Source organism: Rhinatrema bivittatum, chromosome 2 (genome assembly GCF_901001135.1).
Source record: "Rhinatrema bivittatum chromosome 2, aRhiBiv1.1, whole genome shotgun sequence".
Lineage (NCBI taxonomy): Eukaryota > Metazoa > Chordata > Amphibia > Gymnophiona > Rhinatrematidae > Rhinatrema > Rhinatrema bivittatum.
The window spans coordinates 306,430,063-306,453,337 of NC_042616.1; the positions used below are offsets into that span (position 1 = coordinate 306,430,063).

Consider the following 23,275-nt stretch of genomic DNA (forward strand, 5'->3'; position numbering starts at 1 on the left):
TATAACTACAGAAATAGAAAAATAATCATTGGCAGTCAGGGAGGATTCTGGACTGAACTAGCTGGACTCAAAGGAAATCATCAGGTAAGAGTAAATTTTTCCTACCTCATCTAGCCAGATCATTCCTTTTGAAAAGACTCCCCCCCCCCCCTTCCCCAAAAGGTTCTCCAATACCTTACAAGATTACCCAAAACAGATTCTGTCTCTCTCAAGAGCTTCTTCTCCCTCTCTTAAGCAGTTTGTTCTGCTAATCTACCCCCCTGGAGGGGGGGGGGGGGGGGCTTGGCCCGACATGTTCAACGCATCACAAATAGGAAAGTTGGTTCTTACCTGCTAATTTTTGTTCCTGTGATACCACAGATCAGTCCAGACAAGTGGGTTTTGCCTCCCCACCAGCAGATGGAGTCAGAGAAACAAAACTTTGAGGCACTGCTACATAACAGTGTGCCACCTACAGTCCCATCAGTATTGACCTGTACCCAAGCCAAGATGTAACCCCAAAACTCCTCTCTCAGGCTAACAGGGAAAACTATAAGGTTGGAAACCCCCAAAAACTGGAGCCCAAACACTCCCAAAACCTAAATCTGAAAAACCCAAACCATGATCAACAACTGCCCAAATACCCTGAAAGACAAACCAACTTGAACCACCAGTTGGCAAAAAAAAAAAAAGAAATAAATCTTTCGGCAGTGACGGGGATGGGTCTCTAGACTGATCTGTGGTTATTACAGGAATGAAGCTTAACAGGTAAGATCCAATTTTCCTTTCCTGAACATACCCAGATCAGTCCAGACAAGTGGGATGTACCAAAGCACCCCAGACTGAGCGGGAACCCGAAAGACCTATATGCAAAACACTCTCGAAGAATGCTTCTTCCTGTGCCCTCAAGTCCATGCAGTAACTTCTGGTGAAAGTATGCAACGAGGACCACACTGCAGCCCTAAAAATCTCCTGAGGCGACAGCAGCTGACATTCTGCTCAGGAAGTGGCTAACTATCTCGTGGAGTGTGCCTTCAGCCTCACCAAAACATGACAGCCTTTACAAATATAGGCCTTGAAATAGCCGCTTTAAACCAACGGGAAATCGTAGCCTTAGAGGCCTTCTCTCGCTTCTTCCTGCCCTCATACAGGACTAAAAGGAGATCAGAGCATCGGAACTATTCGACAGCTCCAGTTAATACAACAGCGTTCTCACATCAAAAAGATGCAGCTCCCTGGAGAATCCTTAGACCACTCCAGAAAAGCCTTTAACTCTGAAATCTGCCTGGCCAAACAGAAGGCCATCAGGAATATTGCCTTCAGTCTCAAAACCTTCAGCGTTGCTCTCCTCAAAAGGCTCAAACATAGCCCACACAAAAAACTCACAAGACCAAATTAAGGCTCAAACCAGGGCATAACCTCCGGACCATAAGTCACAAATGCTTGACCTCTTAAGAAACGAACCCCATCCAGATGCGAGGCCAAGAACCTCCCTTGCCATTTGCCCCTATGAGAGCCTAAAGCTGACACTTGAACGTGACTAACTATAGGCGAGAACCTTAGACAAGCCCTGTTGCACAAATTCCAAGATGAGAGGAACCTCCAACTGACAGGGGATGCACCTGTCTCCGAAGTCATCAAGACTTAAACACCCTCCAGACCTGAATATACACCAAAGTGGTAAGTCAGCAAGCCTGGAGAAATGTGGAGATAACAGTCTCCAAATAACCTTCCAGGTGCAGCCGCCACCTCTCAAAAGCCAAGTCGCGAGACAAAAGTGATCCTCTCGATCCGAAAATATGGGCCTGATGCAGCAACTTTAGTAGATGAGCCAGATGAATGGATCAGACCACCACCAGATGCACCAGATCTGCAAACCATAGACACTGCGGCCACTCGGACGTTACCACACCACGGAACCGGGATGCGCCTCTATACGCCTCAGAGTTTGGCCAACCAAAGGCCAAGGAGGAAACACGAACAACAGGATTCCTGAGGGCCAAGGGTACACTAGAGCATACAGGCCCACCAAACAGACCTCTCTTCTGCGTCTGGGAAAATTCTCGTGTCAACATGAGGCTCAGCTGGGGAACACACCATCAGGCACAAATGCAGTTCCAAGCCTCTTGGGATCAACTCCCATTTCCCCGGGTCTAGTTGCTGCCTGCTGAGGAAGTCTGATTGTATGTTTTCCACCCCTGCGACATGAGAGGCCACTATGCCCTCAAGATGGCGCTCTGCCCACACAAACACCGTGCCTCCAGAACTGCCGCCCATTTGTCCCACCTTGACGGTTGATGTACGCCATCCGCTGTCGCATTGTCCGAAAACAAAGTTTTAGGTCCATTCCCTTCATCAGATTGCGCTGAGACAGCCACTAACAAACAGTAGACCTGGATTCTCGCAGCAGGGCAACTGCAGATATTGTCCCAACAACGGGTCCCAACTGGACAACAGAGCGCGCTGCAGAGGTCTCATGTGCGCAAATGCCCATGGAATCAAATCTAACATGGATGCCATAGAACCGAGCACTTGAAAGTAATCCCAAGCTGTTGGCAACGTAAGACGAAGCAGGCGTGTCACCTTTGCCTGCAACCATCTCGCTCGGTCTTGTGACAATAAAACCTGCCCTTCCTACTATTGAATAGAGCCCCCAGATACTCCAAGGATTGGGTCAGAACCAGATGGCTCTTTGACATATTTATGACCCAAACTAGTGATGGCAAGGTGTCCTTCGCCGCTGAAGCTACCTCTCGCACTCCTCCTCCGACTTTGCACGAATGAGCCAATCGTCCAGGTACAGATGAACCAGAACTCCTTCCATGCGCGTAGGGCCATAGCCACCACCACCACCATCATGATGAAGATTTGTGGTGCTGTCGCTAGCCCGAAAGGAAGGGCCCAAAATTGAAAATGCTGACCCTGCACTATGAAATGAAGAAACTTCTGATGGTCCATCCGAATCGGAATATGAAGATACGCCTCTGTCAAGTCCAGGGATGCCAGGAACTCTTCCTTGCGGACTGCTGCTACAACCGTGTGCAGTGTCCCCATACAAAGATGCAGCACCCGAAGGGCCCTGTTCAACTTCTGCAGGTTGAAAATGGGACGGGGTACCCTCCTTCTTGGGAACCATGAAGTAAATGGAGTACCTGCCCTGCTCTTGTACCTCTCGCGGCACAGGCAGTATGGCACGTGGATCCAGTAACTTTTGCAGTGTCCACCACACAGCCTCCCACTTGCTGCAAGAGACCACGTGAAACTAGAGAAAGGCCTCCGTAACCGGGCACAAAAATTTGAGAGCGTAGCCATCTCTATGACCTCTAGCACACAATGGTCAGAGGTAATCCTGGTCCACCCTGGTTTCCTTGTGTTGACTTTCCACCACAGCCCCTTGACTGGCATCGTCCCTGCAACCTCTACAGCCTCCACAAAAGGACTGTTGATGGTTGCCCGTCGGCTTTGCAGATGCACTGGAAGTGGTCCTACCAGACCGAAATCTCCTCGAATCCCCAAACTGGGTTCGAGGTGGTAACACCTTACTAACACCTCAGCGCAGCAACCAACCAACACGAAGCTCGGCGCTCCCGGCGACGTCAGAAGGCGGCGACCGCGGGGGATTTAAATCCACTACCACACTCCCGGCGCCTTTTCTCGCTACGACCGGACCCTTGGATGGACGGACAGACGGAGGGGGACGGACGGACAGACACCCGGCTCGAGGTGGGGCCTGGCCTGCGCTGAAGCCCGTCGGGGTAAGGCCAATTAAAAAGTCCACACTTAACACCTAACGGGCTCCCCGCCGACCACGAGGCAACTTCCTCCCTACCTCCAGACGCTCTCCTTCGCCGACCACGCCGCCTCCTCCCCCAGTGCAGCAACCAACCAACCTGAAGCTCGGCGCTCCCGGCGACGTCAGAAGGCGGCGACCGCGGGGGATTTAAATCCAGTACTGTGTGCCGGGCGTCGCACGCCGAAGGTGCGCGACAAAGGGGCCCGCCCCTTTGTGCGCCCCTTCGTGCAGCCCCTGAAGTCAGGCCCTACTATTTTACTCTTCTACCTTGCCTAACGCTGTTATTATTCTCTGGGAACTAAATTACACCCCAGCAGATCGTAGCCTACTAGCTCTACCTAAGGAGATAGTTCCAGTACTCCCTACCTCTTTACCAGAGTCCATCCTTACCCAGCTCTGGTTACCTTTCGAGTAAAATTAGAAGCCACGGGTTCTGATTGCCATAGAACAAACCAGTCTTCACCTCAATTTACAACAGGTTTCCAGTTTCCCGGAAACTCCAACAATAACTTCTAATAATACGCAAGGACACTATTCAACACAGCAAGATGCACCCACTTCCCATACCTACAATTCCTTATACTCCCCAAGCTCACAATTAACAAACCCAGGATTCTAGGCATTCGACATCAGAGATTGATCCCTATCATGATCTCCCCTATCTCCCAAATGTTAGGCCTCACGCTATTCACACTAACCCTGTTCAACGCCCAATCGATCACAAAAAAAATTCACCTTCTCAATGACCACCTGACGGACAACAATCCTGACATTTGCGCCATTACTGAAACGTGGCTGAAACCTACAGACACAGTGTTACTAAACCAGCTCCCCAACCACCTTTACGACATACATTCAATCCCCAGAATCAAAAAAAGGGGTGGAGGTCTCCTGCTAGCTACAAAAAAGGGATTAGGACTCTCACTACAACTATCTACCAAAATAAGCAACATCGAACTTGCCCTATTCAATTCGGACCATCTCCAAATCGCTTTGGTTTACTCACCACCAGGAACCTTAGACACAGATCCCTCACCATTAATTGAATTTACAGCTAAACATCTCAAGCGGGACAAACCGGCTATCTTGATGGGAGATTTTAACCTCCAGGTAAACATCCCCCGTCTATCCCATAACTGCGACATCTTACTTACAGCCCTCAATCACTTAGGCTTCAGCCAGATCGTCAAAGGTCCCACGCACAAAGCGGGACACACACTAGACCTGATCTTTCTCAACGATGGCCTATCCTAGGCCACTACCCCAACTTGAGTCCCTGTCCCGTGGTCAGACCATCACATCATTTCTGCTGAACTTCAAACCAATGTCCAGCCTCGTCCTATCTACCCGGCAACCACAATACAATACAGGAAACCCTGCCCCACAGACCTACTTAGCAAACTGCTCACCATAGAGCTTGACCGACTGGATCTCACTGACGCTCCCTCAGCTATTAACTCTTGGCTCAAGATAACAAGTGAGGTCGCAGATCTATCCTGCCCCACCATCACTAAATCCTTGAAACCACCTCAAGCTAATAGGCATCCGTGGTACACTCCAGAACTTAAAACCATCAAACAAGAACTTCGGAAAAAAGAAATCAGATGGCGCAAGTCTCCTTCCACCGCCACAACGTTAAACTACAAAGCCCACCTCAACACATACAGGATGGCCATCCTCAAAGCCAAAAAAGACTTTTTTGCAAAAAGAATTCACAACTTCTCATTCGACCCCAAAGCCTTATTCTCATTTGTAACATCTCTTACAAAACCTTTGCCACCGATCATCCCTGACGAGCAAGCATCCAACAAAGCCACGGAATTAGCCATCTACTTTGATAAGAAGATAACCAACCTCCTTAAGCCTATATCTACCCTACAGCCGACAGCACTGCCTTCTAGCTCCTCAACACCCACCAAGAAGTTCAACTTAACATCTTTCGAGACCCCATCATCAATGGAAATCGAAATCATACTCAAAAAGCTCAAACCTTCCTCTCATCCTTTGGACGCAATACCCTCCAATCTTCTACTCTCCATTCCAAACACCATTTCCAAAGCGTTAGCAGACATCATTAACTGCTCTCTAACTCAAGGAAAGGTTCCAGAACAACTTAAGATAGCTATACTAAAACCCTTACTAAAAAAACCTAACCTTTCGAAGGCTGACCCTGCAAACTTCCGTCCAATCGCTAACCTTCCCTTGATCTCAAGAGTGATGGAAAGATTCATAAACAAACAACTGTCTGAGTACCTGGAAGAGAACAACATACTCTCCCCTTTCCAGTTCGGATTCAGGAAATCGCAAAATACGGAAGCTTTACTATCATCGTTATCCGACACCATCCTTCTCAATCTTGAAAGAAAACAACCTTACCTTCTCGCCCTATCCGCCGCATTCGACACGGTTAATCATTCCATCCTACTGGAACGGCTATCTGATATAGGAATTCAAGGAGAAGCACATAGCTGGTTCCAATCATTCCTGGAGAATAGATTCTACAAGGTCAGGATCAATAACAAAGAATCACTCCCAATCAAATCAAATCGAGGAGTCCCGCAAGGATCATCCCTCTCCCCCACACTTTTTAACATTTATTTGCTACTACTCTGCCATCTACTCTCCAGCCTCAAACTAAAGTATTACATTTTCGCTGATGATGTTCAAATACTTCTTCCTATTACTGAATCCCTGCAAAAAACCTGGGTACACTGGAACAATTGCTTACAGTCTATCAATACTCTGCTTTCCAGTTTGAATCTTATCCTCAACTCAAATAAAACTGAAATCCTCATCATCTCACCTGACGAAAACCACACTCATCAACTCCCAAAGCGCATCCCAATTCGCAAAATCTTCCATTAACCACTCCCCCTCCGTCAGAGACTTAGGGGTGCGACTCGACAATCTATTCAACTTAAAATCCTTCATCCTCAACACTACTAAAGAATGTTTTTTCAAACTTCAAGTGCTCAAAAATCTGAAACCCCGCCTGCATTTCAGCGACTTCTGTTTAGTAGTTCAGTCTATCATTCTTACAAAGTTAGACTACTGCAACTCTCTTCTCCTAGGCCTTCCTGCCATAACTATCAAAACCCTACAGATGGTCCAGAATGCAGCGGTCAGGATACTCACTAATTCAAATAAAAGAGCCCACACCACCAATTCTACGCAGTCTTCACTGGCTCCCTATAAAATCCAGGATCGCCTTCAAAACGTTAATGATGATCCACAAGGACATTATCGGCATTGCTCACCTCAATTTAAGCTCGCAACTCCGCTTACACACATCACAAAGACCTATCAGATACGCTTACAAAGGATCTCTATATGCTCCTCCGGTCAAAACCTCATTAAGAAAACGAGCAATCTCTACAGCCGGGCCCACCCTCTGGAACTCACTGCCTTCGGAGCTTCGCCAAGAAACATGCCATCAAACTTTTAAGAAACAACTAAAAACTTGGCTCCTCCGACAAGCCTTCCCGGAATCTCAAGAACACTCGGACACCGGTCAAAGGACATAACAGTCCACCATGGGACCCATGGTCACTCTCACTTCTCTTAGGACCCGCTTACATCTGATTAGGACAGTCCATATGTTACGAAAGATACCCTAGTAGATGCATTAGTTCATGTTACGCCCATTAACATTGTTCGCTGTCCCATGTATTATTTTACTTTATTTTATTCTATTTTATTTTATCTTATTTATTTTGTTATGTCTATTAACGCTTCAATGATTCATTTATTACTATTTAATATTTATGTTCTATTGTTCAGACACCTTGTTTAATGTAACGCCTCAACTGCGACTGTTTTGATTTGATATTTGTATCGAGAATGTCGGTATATAAAAATTCGAAATAAATAAATAATGTACTTATCCTCAGGCAGCCTGTTCCTCTTAGATTCCCCCGTCTTCATCAGCTGATCCAAATCCTCCCCAAAGAGAGGCTTCCCTTTGAAAGGGAGATTACCCAGCTGAGTCTTCAATCACATGTCCGCTGACCAATTCCGCAGCCACAAAAGCCTGCGGGCCGCCACTGCCGAAACCATACTCCTGGCTGACGTGCAAACCAAACCATAGAATGCATTAGCTACATAAACCACCCCAGCCTCTAAATGAGCTGACAGCAGGGCACCATCTCCTGTCGAAGCCGGATCATGTGCTTTCTGCACCCCACACAGACAAGTCCTCTGCATCAAGCTGGCACAAACAGCGGCCCAAAGACTCAGCGCGGGGACCTCAAACATTTGCTTTAGGTGAATCTCCAATTTGCGGTCCTGCACATCCTTCAAACCAGCAGCCCCCCACCACCAGGATGGTTCTTAAGTGACCGCAGACACCGCAGCATCCATCTTCGGTACCCACAGTATCTCCAAAGTCTCCTTTATCAGGGGATATGACTTCCCAACTTCCTGATCTCCCAAAGAAGCCACGACCTCCTCCCCTCCCTCTCAGCCAGTCCACAGTCAAAAACCTCCTGTCTGTAAGCCCAGCAAGAAAAAGACTGAGGAAATAAAGTCTGCTGCACTGAAACAGCTTTAAATTTCTCCAACTAAAACTTTAAAAAAGTAAACTATATTAACCAAACGTTGAGCTAGCTGGTTAAAACGAGGGAGTTTTTCTGGAGGAGCTGGAATGACCTGAGAGGAAAAGAACCTTTTTAGGGGGGGGGGGGGGGGGGAAGGAGGTAAAAGAAGGCAAATATGTTCCTCTAGAAGCCCCCCTGACTGCCAGACTATGCTCCACAAGGGCAGGGAGTTTGGAACTGCTCAGAGGGAGGGAGCCAGAGACCGTTACCTCAGGAACAGACAACACCACATCTTCTTAACCAGGAGTCAGTTACAGTACAGGATGATTGCCTATGTGCTAGACAGAATACTGGCACGCTGAGCACAGATTGGGATGCTTGAAGGGATATCAGCAAACCTTTGTTCTGTCTCTATCTGCTGGTTGGGAAGCACATGCCATGCATCTAGACAGGCTGGCTGGATGAGGAGGGGAAAACCCCCCATACCTGTCAATTGCAAGGAAATTGTCCTAGTATATTTTCTTGAAACAAAGAAAAAATCTAGAAGGCAGACTGCTAATAAGTAGATGTATTCAAAAATCTATGTAGTGCTTTTTTTTTTTTAACTGCATTTGTGTATCGATATTTTTGATGTGTTGGTTTTCTAAAACTCGACTTTGCATCCTGCAGAAGAAAATAATTTGTGGCATTCCAATATATTTTAAATATATATATTTTAGTTATAATAAACTAAACAATTGTTCAGTCAAGTACCAGTTTCCCTTACCTCAATGTTATCTGCAGACTGCTTCCTTTCCAGTTCCTCTCTCAGCTCCTCAATCTGCCTTTCTTGATTTTCTAGAATTACTTGGCTTTCCTCTTTCTCAGCCAGGACAGAACTATATTTACACTATAGAAAAATAAATCCCAAACATGTGTGACCTGGGAACTTTAAGATTACAAGAAAACAAGATTCAGTTTAATTTGGTCTGGGCAGCAAAATAAAGGAAGAATGTTTCAAACCACACCAGCTCACATCTCTGCTGAACCTTTTTAACTGAAACAGAGACTAATCGTGGTTATTACCATATGTTTGGCACAATGAGAATTCTCATTAGGTGATACAAATTCACAAAACACATTTACCTTGTCAAGTATGGGCCTGAGACCATACCATATATGGAAAAAAACAGGACCTTATTACACAGAATGCAGAGCTCATATATGTAAAAAGTTTACAGATCTTTCAATGGCCCAAACTGAAAAAAACATTTTCCCATACATGCAGAGTAATATACCATTTTGATAGATGAAACATTTCATGTTGGGAAAGGCGCACTACTCATAAAAATTCTCTTTCATGAAATCAAGCATGGTCTTGTCGGTATTTTCAGTGGGCTATTAATTTCCCCCATTTATAGTCTTCCACCTTCAGTCTCCCATCTATGGTTGGAAAGCCTTGGCAGCTGCAAACACTCACCAACCTAAGGGAGTGCCTCCTCCAAGAACACGTGCAGAATGTATTGGCCAGAAGGGAAAGCCTTAGCTTACCCATGTCCAACCAGCCTTGACAGACAGGCGATCCGAACCGGGAACCCCTGTAACCTGAGTCAACTAAATGTCATAACAATGAAAGTACTTTGTCTTTGGGATGGTGTTAAGTTTTCATTAGCAAACATTTTCAGACTCCTGGCCTAATTAGCTCAAATGAAAGTTTATTTCTGTTGATAAGCAGGCTGAATGAGCCATTACATGTGGGTGACGTCATCCGGTGGCACTGATCTAGTCTCTATTGAACGAGTGGGAAATTCCTGGGCAGGTGTTGCCTTGTGAGCCTCCTCAGTCATTTTTGTTTGAGCTAAAGCATAGATGAGTACTTGTCTTCTTACCTTTTTTTCCTCTAAAGTTCTAATTTTTTAGGTTTTCTTAATTTTTTGTTGTCTTGCTGGCTTGGCAGCCCCACAAAAGCACTATTCCTTACTAATTAAATAAAAGGGAAAAAGTTGCAATCCATGTTTCGTTGTCCTCTAAGAGGCCTTGCCTCCTAGAAATGTCACAAAAGAGAGCAGTCTGTGGTTCGTGGTAAGATGTCATCTATTTCCAACAGATATCAAACAAACTCGCTATTATCCCAAAAAATTTAAGACAGTATACCAGTGTCAATACACAACATCTTAAGTTTTGTGATGATGAAAGACCTCATACAAGGCATACATTAACAATGCTAATTAGCACAAAGCATACCAACAGTATAATCATGGGTCTGTGATATTACGTTCAACTTTTTTTCAAGATTTTTTTCCTCAAGTGAGTGCATGGCCCGTTTTAGACCTGTATTTCATTATGCAAAATAGCACTTAGCTTAATGGAGTGGAGAAACGCCAAAAAACATGGTCGTGAAGTCATATCCAATGCCAAGCCCACCTTCAGTCCACTCCATTAAGCTAAGTGCTATTTTGCATAATGAAATACGGGTCTAAAACGGGCCATGCACTCACTTGAGCATAAAAAAATCTTGAAAAAAAGTTGAACGTAATATCACAGACCCATGATTATACTGTTGGTATACTTTGTGCTAATTAGCATTGTTAATGTATGCCTTGTATGAGGTCTTTCATCATCACAAAACTTAATAAGATGTTGTGTATTGACACTGGTATACTGTCTTAAATTTTTTGGGATAATAGCGAGTTTGTTCGATATCAGTTTGTGCAGGTACTCCCTCCCCATATAAGAGTGCTATAGGAGTTTAGTAATCTATTTACAACATACATATAAGGGTTAACCACAGGTATTATAATCCCATGAACAGCAAAATACCATATACCATATACCTGATCACTCCATTCTTATACTTCACTTTCAATGCATATCCAGCATAGTTCTCTGCTTCAACAGCAGGGGAGAAGAAAAACTGTTACTTCACACATCCAGCAGAGCTCTCTGCTTAAACAGCAGGGGAGAAGAAAAAAGGGTTCGCACTCACAAAGCGGGGAGTAGCTGGCTTGTTACGGCGGTTACTACCCCAAACCAAATGTACCTGATACTTCACTCTCGACGCATATCCAGCATGGCTCTCTGCTTCAACGGCATGGGAGAAAGACTGCTACATCACGAATTTCCAGCATAGCTCTCTGCTTCAACGGCAGGGGAAAAGAAAAACTGATACTTCACGCATATCCAGCATAACTTCAACGGCAGGGGAGAAGAAAAAAGGATTCACACTCACAAAGCGGGGAGTAGCTGGCTTGTTACGGCGGTTACTACCCCAAACCAAATGTGCCTGATACTTCACTTTCGATGTATATCCAGCATAGCTCTCTGCTTCAACGGCAGGGGAGAAGAAAAAAACTGGTACCTCACGCATATCCAGCATAGCTCCCTGCTTCAACGGCAGGGGAGAAGATAAACAACCAATAAGGGCTGTATAACATAATCTGGGTAAAAACAAATAAGCATGGGTGTAGCTTGCTTATTGCGGCGGTTACTACCCCTACTACCTCTAACTAATCAAGCTAGATATTTCACTTGGATGCAGCTCCATCACCGCTCTCTACATTAATGGCGGGGGTGGAAGGGAATTAGAACCAAGAGCTAAGAGAAACAGATAAGTATGAGAGAAAAAAATGAGGGAAGCTTGCTGGGCAGACTGGATGGGCCATTTGGTCTTCTTCTGCCGTCATTTCTATGTTTCTATATATCTTCAAAATGTATTTATAGCAAAAGATTTTTTTAAAAAACTAATATTACATGTATCTCACATATATATATATATATATATATATATATATATCAAAATACATATCGCATTATATATGCATCAAATATCACTCATACCACACATCCATACAAAGTTACATAATACATCACAATACACATTACAAGACACATTGCACAAAAATTTCATATAAAATCATTCATTAATTACTACAATTATAAACAAGGAATATCGCAGCCCATATATTCCTTCTTTATTCCCAAGGAACTTTTAAACTCCTCCTATTTCTTCTAAATTTTCAATAATCCCTTATTATATTCTTCTTCTTCTCCTTCATCTCTCTTCATATCCAGTTGCTTCACTTCAAACATTGTCAGCATCCTCATCCAGCACGCCACGGCTGCACACTCACCAAATCCACACCCACTAAATCCCCGTATGTCAACTAGATCCACCCACCGCGGCGTGCTGGATGAGGATGCCGACAATGTTATGAGGAAACCTGGTGTGATAATGTGGTGAAAATGATTGTGGCGGGAAAGTTTACTCCGTTATTGAGGTTGGAGATGAGGCATATTGAGCCTGGGATGAATATGAAATGAAATAGTAGCTGAATAATATTGGAGAATTTTGAAGTGAAGCAACTAGATATGAATTTGGATGTTTTCCCTACATGAATGTGTGCTTATATGATGCAAGATAATCTCCTGATGAAATAGATGGTGAAACAAGAGTCTCTTGTCGGGAATATTTAAAGAGAAGATAAATATAATAAGGGATTATTGAAAATTTAGAAGAAATAGAGGAGGAGTTTAAAGGATCCTTAGGAATGAAGAAGGAATATATGGGTTGCGATATTCCTTATTTAGAATTGTAGTAATTAACGAATAACTTTATATGAAATTTTTGTGCAATGTGTAGTGCAATGTGTATTGTAATGTGTAACTTTGCATGGATGTGTGGTATGAGTGATATTTGATGCATATGAAATGTGATATATGTATTTTGATATATATATGTGAGATACATGTATGTTAGTTTTTAAAAAAAATCTTTTGCTATAAATAAATTTTGAAGAAGATATATACAGGTATATGGTACATTGTTATCTATTTCCAACAGCCATGAACTCTGCTACATCGGCCTGGGTCCAGAGCATGACCAGCAGACTTGTTATGCCTGTGGACGGATGTCCCCCACATTCACAACACCATATTGAGGTGTATTTTATTGAGGATCTGTGTAAATCTCTAAGTCGCAGCAGATCCTCTTCCCACAGTGCAGCTTTGTCTGCCTTTCCAGGAAAACACCAGAGCAGCAGTTCATCTACGTTTCCCTCTTTGGCACAGGTCAAAGCTGTGGGGTCTAGTTCTGGCAGTTGTCCTGCATCAAAGAAGCACTACCAATCGCTGGAGCCTGCATCAAAGAAGTATAAGCATTCAAAGTGCAGCATCTTGGTTCCATAGACGCAACCAGCAGCAGCGTCATCTGCAAAGTATGCAATACAACCTGACGCAAGATCCATTAACGCACTAGATGTATGGAGCTTCAAAGCAGTCTAGGACCAGGGCATCACCTTGCTCGATACCCCGACAGATCTGATGCATGGTGCATTGAAGTGCTTGATGCATCGAAGCATGAAACATTGAGACATTTAATGCGAATTGATCACTTGAAGCAGAGGGTTATCAACTCATTCCGTCTTAACACTCGATGCATAGCACATCCAAGATGAAGCACCGCCTCGATGCATTGCGAAATCTGTTTTTCAGTTGTTCAATACATCTGAATTGATGCATTCTGGCCCCAATGAGGAGTCTCTCAGTGCAGTAGTGATGCAGCTGGAACTGCCACTGGTGCAGCATCGAGGCATTACACCATATTCCTCGACACGGTCAGAGTATCGTTCATCTAAGCATAACAAGTTTAAGTCTTTGGCGTCCTCAGGGCATTCTGTTCCATCCAAGTTGCTGATTCTAGTAGCTGCTCCAACACCACAGTTATATACAAGCACATCCTAGATCTGCAGGGGAGGGTATAAGATTACCCATTCCTCTTCCAATCACCAGAGCACTTTCCTCACCTTGGCTGTTTGTGGAAGGGTACCATCTGGACATACTAGATCCTGTATGTTTTGTGCTCCCATTCATATTGGACTGTTCACAGACCCAATCTCCAGAACTAATCCTTGGGGCAGATGAAGATATACCACCACCTACAGCAGGGCCAGAGACCATATCAATCAGTGGATTACTAGCAGCAGTAACATGGGATAGACTTAGTTTTTGGGAACTTGGCAGGTTCTTATGGCCTGGATTGGCCACCGTTTGATACAAGATGCTGGGCTTGATGGACCCTTGGTCTGACCCAGTATGGCATGTTCTTATGTTCTTACAATTTTGGTGAAAAGTTTCTTTTCTGCATTGTCTATGCCAGTCTGGTGATTCACTCCCACCTGTTCTTCAGAACCTGGACTTGGCAATTCTACCTAGTGGAGTCCTGGTTTTGCCCACAGGGCTATACATGTCCTCAGACCATTCTTCAGGCTTCTTCTTCATCCCACTCCACTGCAGGAGTCTTCCAGATCAGAAAGGATGGTCCACCTGTGCGCCTACTGGAGGAGCCTACAAAGTCGCCCTCATCTTCATTACGCTCTTGGGTGAGTGGATCTTATGCGTTGGGTTCAGAAGACTACAGGCATACCTTCTGATCCTTCACTTCCAGAAAACCTTTCCCTACTCAAAATTCATAGAACCCCTGTTCTGAACTACTGGGCCTTCTATAAATCCTATACTCCAGAGCCAGAGCTTCTACTTGTCCAAGCAATTCTAAGTGCTCTGCAGGTGAGAATGTGGGAAACCTTTTTTCTGCCATGCCAACAGCGAGAAAACTGAACCTGAAGTACAGGATTCAACAATCTCGAGGATTTGGTGTTTTATAATTGCCACACCATTTTCAGTGATGGTTGAATCCATGATGGAGGAAGCGAAAAAAAAACAACATTTATTCCAGTTCACCACCTAGAAAACACCACCAGTTTAGTAAAAAAGTGTTTCAATTTTCATTGTTCATTGCACACATACAATTCACCAAGCCTAGGTGTTACATATATGTCCTAATATATGCAGGGGTTTTACTCTTGGTATTTCCTCATCCAAGAATTTGGGAGGTTTGTGTCCAATTCTGGATCTGCAGCATCTGAACAATCAGCTACTTTGAGAGAAATTCAAAATGAACTCCCTCAGCACAATTCTCCTACATTCAGAAGGACAAATGGATGTACACATTGGATCTCAAGAATGCTTATTTGCACATACCCATCCACCATTCCCCTTGGCTCTACATTTGATTCAAGGTGAATGCTACTCATTACCAATACAAGGTACTCTCATTCAGCCTTTCGCCTGCTTGGCAGTAATAGAAGCTTATCTGCACCTCAGGGAATCCAAGTCTTCCCTTATCTGGGCAACTGATTAATCAGTTTGCTCTCAGGAGTCTGTTCAACTCTCTGCACCAGTCTCCTACTAGAGCTTAGATTTTATAAACAACTTCGAGAAATCGAATTTGGTGCCAGCTCAAAGTCTGAAATTTATATGGACATGAATAGACTCGTTACAGGAGAGAGCATTTTTTTCTCCTCAGATCGAGAAACCATCATATTCTAGTTGATTCACAAATTGCTCCTTTTTCAGCAAATGACAGCTAAATCTCGTCTAGTCATGCTGGGACAGATGGCAGTGGCCATACATGTGGTTCCACTAACTCACATGCATATTTGATGCCTTCAATGGGATCAATTGTCAATTCCTCTCTCCAGGGTAGTCTAAATTTCACTGGAAATGGTTCAGGAGCTCAGATGGTGGTAACAATCCCATGTCCTTCGAGAGGGTGCACCTCTCAGTCATTCTCTATACTGAACATTGATAACTGATGCAAAGGGATAGGGAGTGCACATTTGCTCTTGTCAAACAAAGCACTTGGTCTACTGATGAAAGCTGGTATCAAACCAACCTGCTTGAGTTGCAAGCAATAAGAAATACACTGCTGGTGTTCATGTACCTTCTTCGGCGGAAAAAAATCCTCATTCTGACAGATAACCAGATGGCCATGTTTTGTATCAACAAACAAGGAGAAACTGGATCAAGGCCTCTCTGCCTGGCAGCGATCAGGATCTCGACTTGAGCAGACAAAAATCAGGTACGGCTGCCAGCTTGTCTCCCAGGGATCACCAGCATGCTCACAGACTGGCTCAACAGACTATTTCATCCACACAAGTGGTCCCTGCAACAAATCTGTAGCAAACAAACTCTTCAGATTATTGGATCTACTCGCAGTACACCTGCTCACCTCAGAGCAGAATAGAACAGCAAGGTAAATCAATTCTGCTCAATTCTACCAAGTGAACTACAGATAGCTGAGGACACTTTCATCCTTGATTGGGGATCAAACCTCATGTATGTTTTTCCACTGATCCCACTACCAGCCACAGCACAGTGCAAAATAATTCTTCAGGATCATGTTTCAATTGATCCATATAGCTCCAGTATAGCCTAGACTAGTACGGTATGCATATCGTACAACTTTTCAGCAGACCTCTCACTCCACTGGGATCAGATCAGAAGCTGTTAACGCAAGCAAGTGGAACTCCAAAATCCTAACCTCACTGCTCTCAACTTAACAGCCTGGAGGTTGAACATTCAGTGACTAAGGATAACAAAATACCTACAAAGATTGTCAATATCTTAGTTTCATCTAGAAAATTATCAGCTAGGTGAAGCTATGCTTTCAAGTGAAATAGATATTCTAAGTGATGTCTGCAGAAGGCATTCAACCCTCTCATGTCAGCCTCAATATCCATTACAATATCAAACTTTCAAGCTCTGGTCTTGCAATATCTTTGGTATGAGTGCACTTCAATGCCATAGCAGCCTACCGTGATACAGTGGACAGTAAACCTATATCCACTCATCTGCTAATATTTCGATTCACGAAAGGTCTGTACCATGTCAAACCCCCCGTTTAAAAAATTCCTGTTTCGTGGAATCTCAATGCTATTCTTCTTCCAGCTTATGAAGCCTCTGTTTGAGGCTCTAGAATCGGCTTCACGAAAATGTTTCGACTTGGAAACTAGAAAAACCACCACTTCTTGCGCTAGAAGACCATGAACTCCAGGCTCTTGTTCACTATCCTCCATATCTGCAGGGTTTTATTTATTTTTGCAAGAGGGTGATTTGCCGAGCTCACCCAAGTTACTTCCAAAGGTGGTCTCACCTTCCACATTAATCAATCGTTCTGCCTATGTTTTTCTCAATGCTGCACATACTCATGTTAGCAAAAAAGACATTCGTACTTTGAACTGCAAACAAGCATTGGCGCACTACAAAAGGATGATTCAGCTGCATCATCAAACCAATCAACTTTTCATATCCTATGACCCGAACCATCTGAATCTGTGGTCATCAAGCGAACTTTAATTAGTCGGCTAAGTCCATTCAACACTGCTACCACTTAGCAGGATTACAACTAACAGACTCAGTTAAAAGCTCATCAAGTAAGAGCTATAGCCTCCCTTTTGCTCATCTTTGTGACGTGCCCATTGAGGACAAATACAAAGCTGCAACTTGGTCTTCAGTTCATATCTTCATGTCCCACTACTCTCTGGATAAGTCTCTCAAAAACAGATAGTAAATTCAGACAGGCAGTTTTGTTGAAACTGTTTTCACTGTAATCCATGGCAGGGATCATGTTGCTTTCTAAGTAAATGCTCTGTTGCAACCTTTAGTTTGGGACGGCCCACATGTAATGGCTAATTCAGCCTGCTTATTGATAGAAAAAGCAAGTTTTATCATCATAAATGGTGTTTTCCATAGATAGCAGGATGCTTTAGCCATGGAATAACTACCCACCTCCCTGGAGAGTTGACCTCAAACTGTAGCTAGATTTAACTTTGGTACTGATGAAGCAACACCCAAGCAGGAATTCCCACATATGCACAGTAGAGCTCAAAGCTCTACTATCTTAGACAGACAAGTCCATTCAGTGCTGCCGAGTGATACACATGTAATGGATAATTCATCCTGCTATCTATGGAAAGCACAGTCTTTGGTAAGCAAACTTGCTTTACCCAGAAAACTCAGTAGTATGTTTGTTGCAGTGGGAAGAAAGGCCTATGATGATTGATTCCTGCTTCGTAAGCAGTATGATACTTTCATATAGGAAATAGATGCACACAGCCATACAATATGCCAAAAACATGCTACATAAACAATGCAAGGCACACTTACTTCAAACAAAAATCACCAATTTTTAATCACATACCAAGAAGAAAACTGACAGTCCAGATGGATTTTCTTTTTTGGGACTTTTCATTGACTTATGATTGTCCAATAAATCTGAAAATTTTACTTCATGATATGTGAATAAACCTTTTAATGTCCTTAAGTGAAATAATTTATAGAATTAAAGTTCCTATTCCATGTTGTTTTAGTCTTTATGGAGCTTTTGATCAGGGAGCTCAACACTGAACAATGTGCAAACAAATGTCAAAGAAAAGGCTATGTAGTGATAGGAGTTCTCTACTAGTTAATACTGACAGCACTCTCTACATAGTAACTGTGGGTCTTCTGCAATAAGACAAGAACAGAACATACATTGATCTCTTCTATTTCCCTTGTCAGCACATCAATGGAGTCTGATTTCTGATGGATAGATGTCCTCAGCTCATGGATTTGGCTCATCAAGTCTGTCACAACTTCCTTTACAGAGGCAAAAAAGTATAACAATTATAAGTTTCACCAAGCTGAATGGCCAATAATATTCATCATTTATATAGCATTATTAGATACACACAATGCTGTATAGATATACATAAAACAGACCTTATTGCTGTGGCACTTACAATCAGATTGGCTGAACTATCATTCTGGTCAGTATTTTCATGTAAATTGTATAGTATTTTGTTTACAAAGCTAATCAGAAGCAGTCCATAATTAAGTGCAAACCTATGTTTATAAAAAGCAAACAATCTTTATGACATTTTTCCTGAAACATCACTACTTTCCCATATAATTCAAAAGGCAGAGAGGTAGATCATTAAATATCATAGTAAATTAAGCAGCCCTCAGATTCAAATATAATTCATTTCAGTCAGAAGGGTTGAAGTCTAGATTGGAGCACAGCCAGTATTGCTCAGTTCCCATTTTGTAAAGCCCTTTAAAATCCCCCCATATCTTCAGTCATGCAATAAGAGAAATCACAAGAACATCTTCATAAGCCCATGTGACCTGTGTGTGCAGAAGGGGTCAGATAACAGTGCCCATCTGCTCCTGCTGCTTCCCTCTCTGTTAGCTTTCTCTTGCCAGACATGCTGGCCTCATGCTGTTATTGCACAGGCAAGCTGACAGAAGAGGAAAAAAAACAGTAGCGGGTCTAGACTTCTGCTGGCTCTGGGGAGGGAAGGGACAGGAAGAAGCAACAGCTGAATGTGCTGGAAGGGTGGTGGTTGTGGTGGGGGGTGATGATGCCAAAGACTGGGAAAGAGGGAAGGTGATGATGACAAGGGCTAGAGGGCCTGGATAAAGGGACATGGAAGGTGATACCAGGGGGGTAGAGAAGAAGAGAAGTGATAATACCAGGGACGAGGAAAGATTACGATCATGATGGTGCAGAGGGATGGGGAGGGAAGAGAAGGTTTTATTTAAGAACTTTTTATATACCGATATTTGGATATAACCATCATAACGGTTTACAATATTTGAATTTATCTAACTAATGACAAACATCATATACAATAACCAATAATATAATTCTCTTTTTAAAAAGTAAACAGTTTACAATTTGCAATCAAAGTTTAAAATCATTGACCTAAACATTCATATCATTAACTGTTTCTCAACCTTGCTGCCTGCTGGCTCCATTTTGTTATTTATGAAAGTTATCATCATGTTTCACTTTGCTCAATGCCAAATGCTTGTTTATATATACATGTTAAGATGATTCCAGGAGTTGGAGGGAAATGGTGGTGATACCAGGGGGTGGAAGGAGAGAAAAGGGAAAGGAAGAGTGTGAAGATGGCGCTGATGCTAGAAGGGCAGGAAGAGAGGGAAGGGAAGAGAAAGTGATGATGCCAGGGATAGAGAGAGAGAGGGGTAGGGGGAGAGGGAAGGTGGTAATGATGCCAGGGGAGAGAAAGTGATGCCAGAAGGGTGGAGAGAGAGGGAAGATTAAGGTGAAGATGATGTTAGAAGGGTTGAAAGAGGGGGAGGGAAAGTGGTGATGCCAGAGGATGGAGGGAGAAGGTAGTGATGCCAGAGGATGAAGGGAGAGAGTTTGGGAAATGGAAAGAAAGGAAGGTGATGTCAGAAGGTTGGAGAGAGAGGGAGAGAGAAGAAAAGGTGGCAATTATGCCACATGGATGGAGGGACAGAAAGGTGGTAATGATGCCAGAAGGGTGATGTCAGGAGAAAGGATAAAGTGATTCCAGGGGGTATGGAGGGAGAGGGACAGAAAGAAGATAATGCCAGGGGAGTGGGGAAAAGGGAAGGGAAGATTAGGTGATAATGCCAGGGGGTGAAAAGAAGTGGGACAGAAAGAGAAGGTAATGGTGCCAGGGTGGGGGGGGGGGGGGGGGGAAGGGAGAGTGATACTACCAGGGGGTAGAAGGAGAGGAAAAGTGATGCCAGAAATGGAGGAAGAAGGGAAGTAAGACAGTGATTGTGTGCCATGATGAAGTGAACCCTGTGCCAGGTGTACCATTACATAAAAATAGGTTGGGAATAAATGTTTTATTGGAACAATGATAAATCAGGTGATTGCTTTTAGACAGGCAATGCTACAGGATATATCACTAACTCAGTATCTCTAATTTAGGTGGTGCTCATCAAGTGCATGTTTGTCATGTGTATTTGTGCCTATGTATTATTAAGGATTTTAACACACATGGAAACTGCTTAGAACCTCTTTGGAGGATAGGCAACATAATAAAATTGCAAATAAAATCTTGCTTAAGGAAGAACCAAGTGCTCCTACATCCTCTTCTGTGTGCCAAGGAGGTGGTGTTGGGCAGCTATTTTCAGTCTTTAGGGACATCAAACTACTTCAGGAGGCTGAGCAATGGCACACTCCAAATCAAAAAGCAGACTGTTCTAGTTTAAAAGCTGCTCTAAGGGGAAAGCTGACAGTCGCTCAGCAGCAAAATGGTTCGGAGGGAGGTATCTTCAAAGGATACCAATGACACATTTGAATTAGGGCAACCCAACAGTGAGGTTCCAATAATAAGAAAAGTAGTCCAAGTTGCCTGTAATTAGAAACTCACCTGAGCTAAAAGATTCCAATTTATCCCTATCAATTAAAAAGCAGAATGAAAATACAAACAAAACACACGTTGCAATGTTTGTATGCTAATGCCAGAAGTCTAAGTAGTAAGATGGGAGAATTAGAATGTATAGTAGTGAATGATGACAGACTTAATTGGCATCTCAGAGACATGGTGGAAGGAGGATAACCAATGGGACAGTGCTATACCGGGGTACAAATTATATCGCAATGACAGAGAGAAGCACCCGGGAGGCGGGGTGGCACTTGATGTCCGCGATGGTATAGAATCCAACAGGATAAAGACCCTGCATGAAACTAAATGCACAATTGAATCTTTATGAGTAGAAATCCCTTGTGTGTTGGGGAAGAGAATAGTGATAGGAGTATATTACTGTCCACCTGGCTAAGATGGTGAGATGGACAGTGAAATGCTAAGAGAAATTAGGGAAGCTAACCAAATTGGTAGTGCAGTAATAATGGGAGATTTCATTTACCCCAATATTGACTGGGTAAATGTATCATCGGGACATGCTAGAGAGATAAAGTTGCTGGATGGAATAAATGACAGCTTTATGGAGCAATTGGTTCAGGAACCAACAAGAGAGCAATTTTAGATCTAATTCTCAGTGGAGCACAGGATTTGGTGAGAGGTAACTGTGGTGGGGCCGCTTGGCAATAGTGATCATAATATGATCAAATTTGAATTAATGACTGGAAGTGGGACAGTAAGCAAATCCAAGGCTCTCGTGCTAAACTTTCAAAAGGGAAGCTTTGATAAAATGAGAAAAAGTTAGAAAAAACTGAAAGGAGCAGCTACAAAAGTAAAAAGTGTGCAAGAGGCGTGGTCATTGTTAAAAAAATACCTCCTAGAAGCACAGTCGAGATGTATTCCACACATTAAAAAGGTGGAAAGAAGGCAAAACAGTCACTGGCATAGTTAAAAGGGGAGGTGAAAGTAGCTATTTTAGCCAAACGATCTTCATTCAAAAATTGGAAGAAGGATCCAACAGAAGAAAATAGGATAATGCATAAGCGTTGGCAAGTTAAATGTAAGACGTTGATAAGACAAGCTAAGAGAGAATGTGAAAAGAAGCTGGCCGTAGAGGCAAAAACTCACAGTAAAAACCTTATTAAATATATCTGAAGCAAAAAGCCTGTGAGGGAATAAGTTGGACCGTTAGATGATCGAGGGGTTAAAGGGGCAATTAGAGAAGATAAGGACATCGTGGAAAGATTAAATGATTTTTTTGCTTCAGTGTTTACTGAAGAGGATGTTGGGGAGATAACCGTATCAGAGAAGGTTTTCATGGGTAATGATTCAGATGGACTGAACCAAATCACGGTGAACCTAGAAGATGTGGTAGGCCTTTGATCATCACACCAAGCCTCAAGCACTCTCCAAACCCGCTCATAAGCTCAGGAAGTGGAGAACTTTTGAGCACAAAGCAAGGTGGCAATCGCCACAGAAGAATATCTACGCTTCAACAAGCGAGGCCTCTCAAGGGCCAAGCCTTGTGAAGGATAGGTCCCCGCTGCAACAGATTCTTGTGTGGTGGAAGACGAAGGGGGGTATCCACCAGGAGTCTTCGCAGATCTGCATACCCATGGTCATCTTAGCCAATCCGATGTCACCAGGAGCACCATTCCCCTGTGCTTATTCATCCTGCAAACTACTCTGCCCATCATGGGCCACAGGAGAAAGGCATAAAGCAGCTTGGTCTTCTGGCCAGACCTACTCGAGAGCATTGATACCCAGTGACCACGGATCTCTCCTGTGACTGAAGAACCGAGGAACCTTCGCATTGGGAGAAGTCACCAGCAGGTCTAGGAACGGAAGGCCCTAGCGATCCACTAGCAGCTGAAATGCCTCATCCGATAATATCCATTCTCCTGGGTCCAGAGTCTCCCCTGCTGAGAAAATCTGCTCTTACATTGTCTTTTCCTGCAATGTGAGAA

The 23,275-nt window shown here is 43.6% G+C and overlaps 1 protein-coding gene across 2 annotated transcripts in view; it reads right to left on the reverse strand.

The window, feature by feature from the left end:
* The window catches only part of KIF15 (kinesin family member 15), a 428,798-nt gene that overhangs the window by 98,990 nt on the left and 306,533 nt on the right, over positions 1 to 23,275 (reverse strand). For both annotated transcript variants that reach the window (XM_029589694.1, XM_029589695.1), the window contains exons 25-26: positions 18,655 to 18,759; positions 9,074 to 9,196 (exon numbers count right to left, since the gene is read on the reverse strand). In XM_029589694.1, coding sequence (XP_029445554.1) covers positions 9,074 to 9,196; positions 18,655 to 18,759 — 228 coding nt within the window. The remainder of the gene's footprint in view (positions 1 to 9,073; positions 9,197 to 18,654; positions 18,760 to 23,275) is intronic.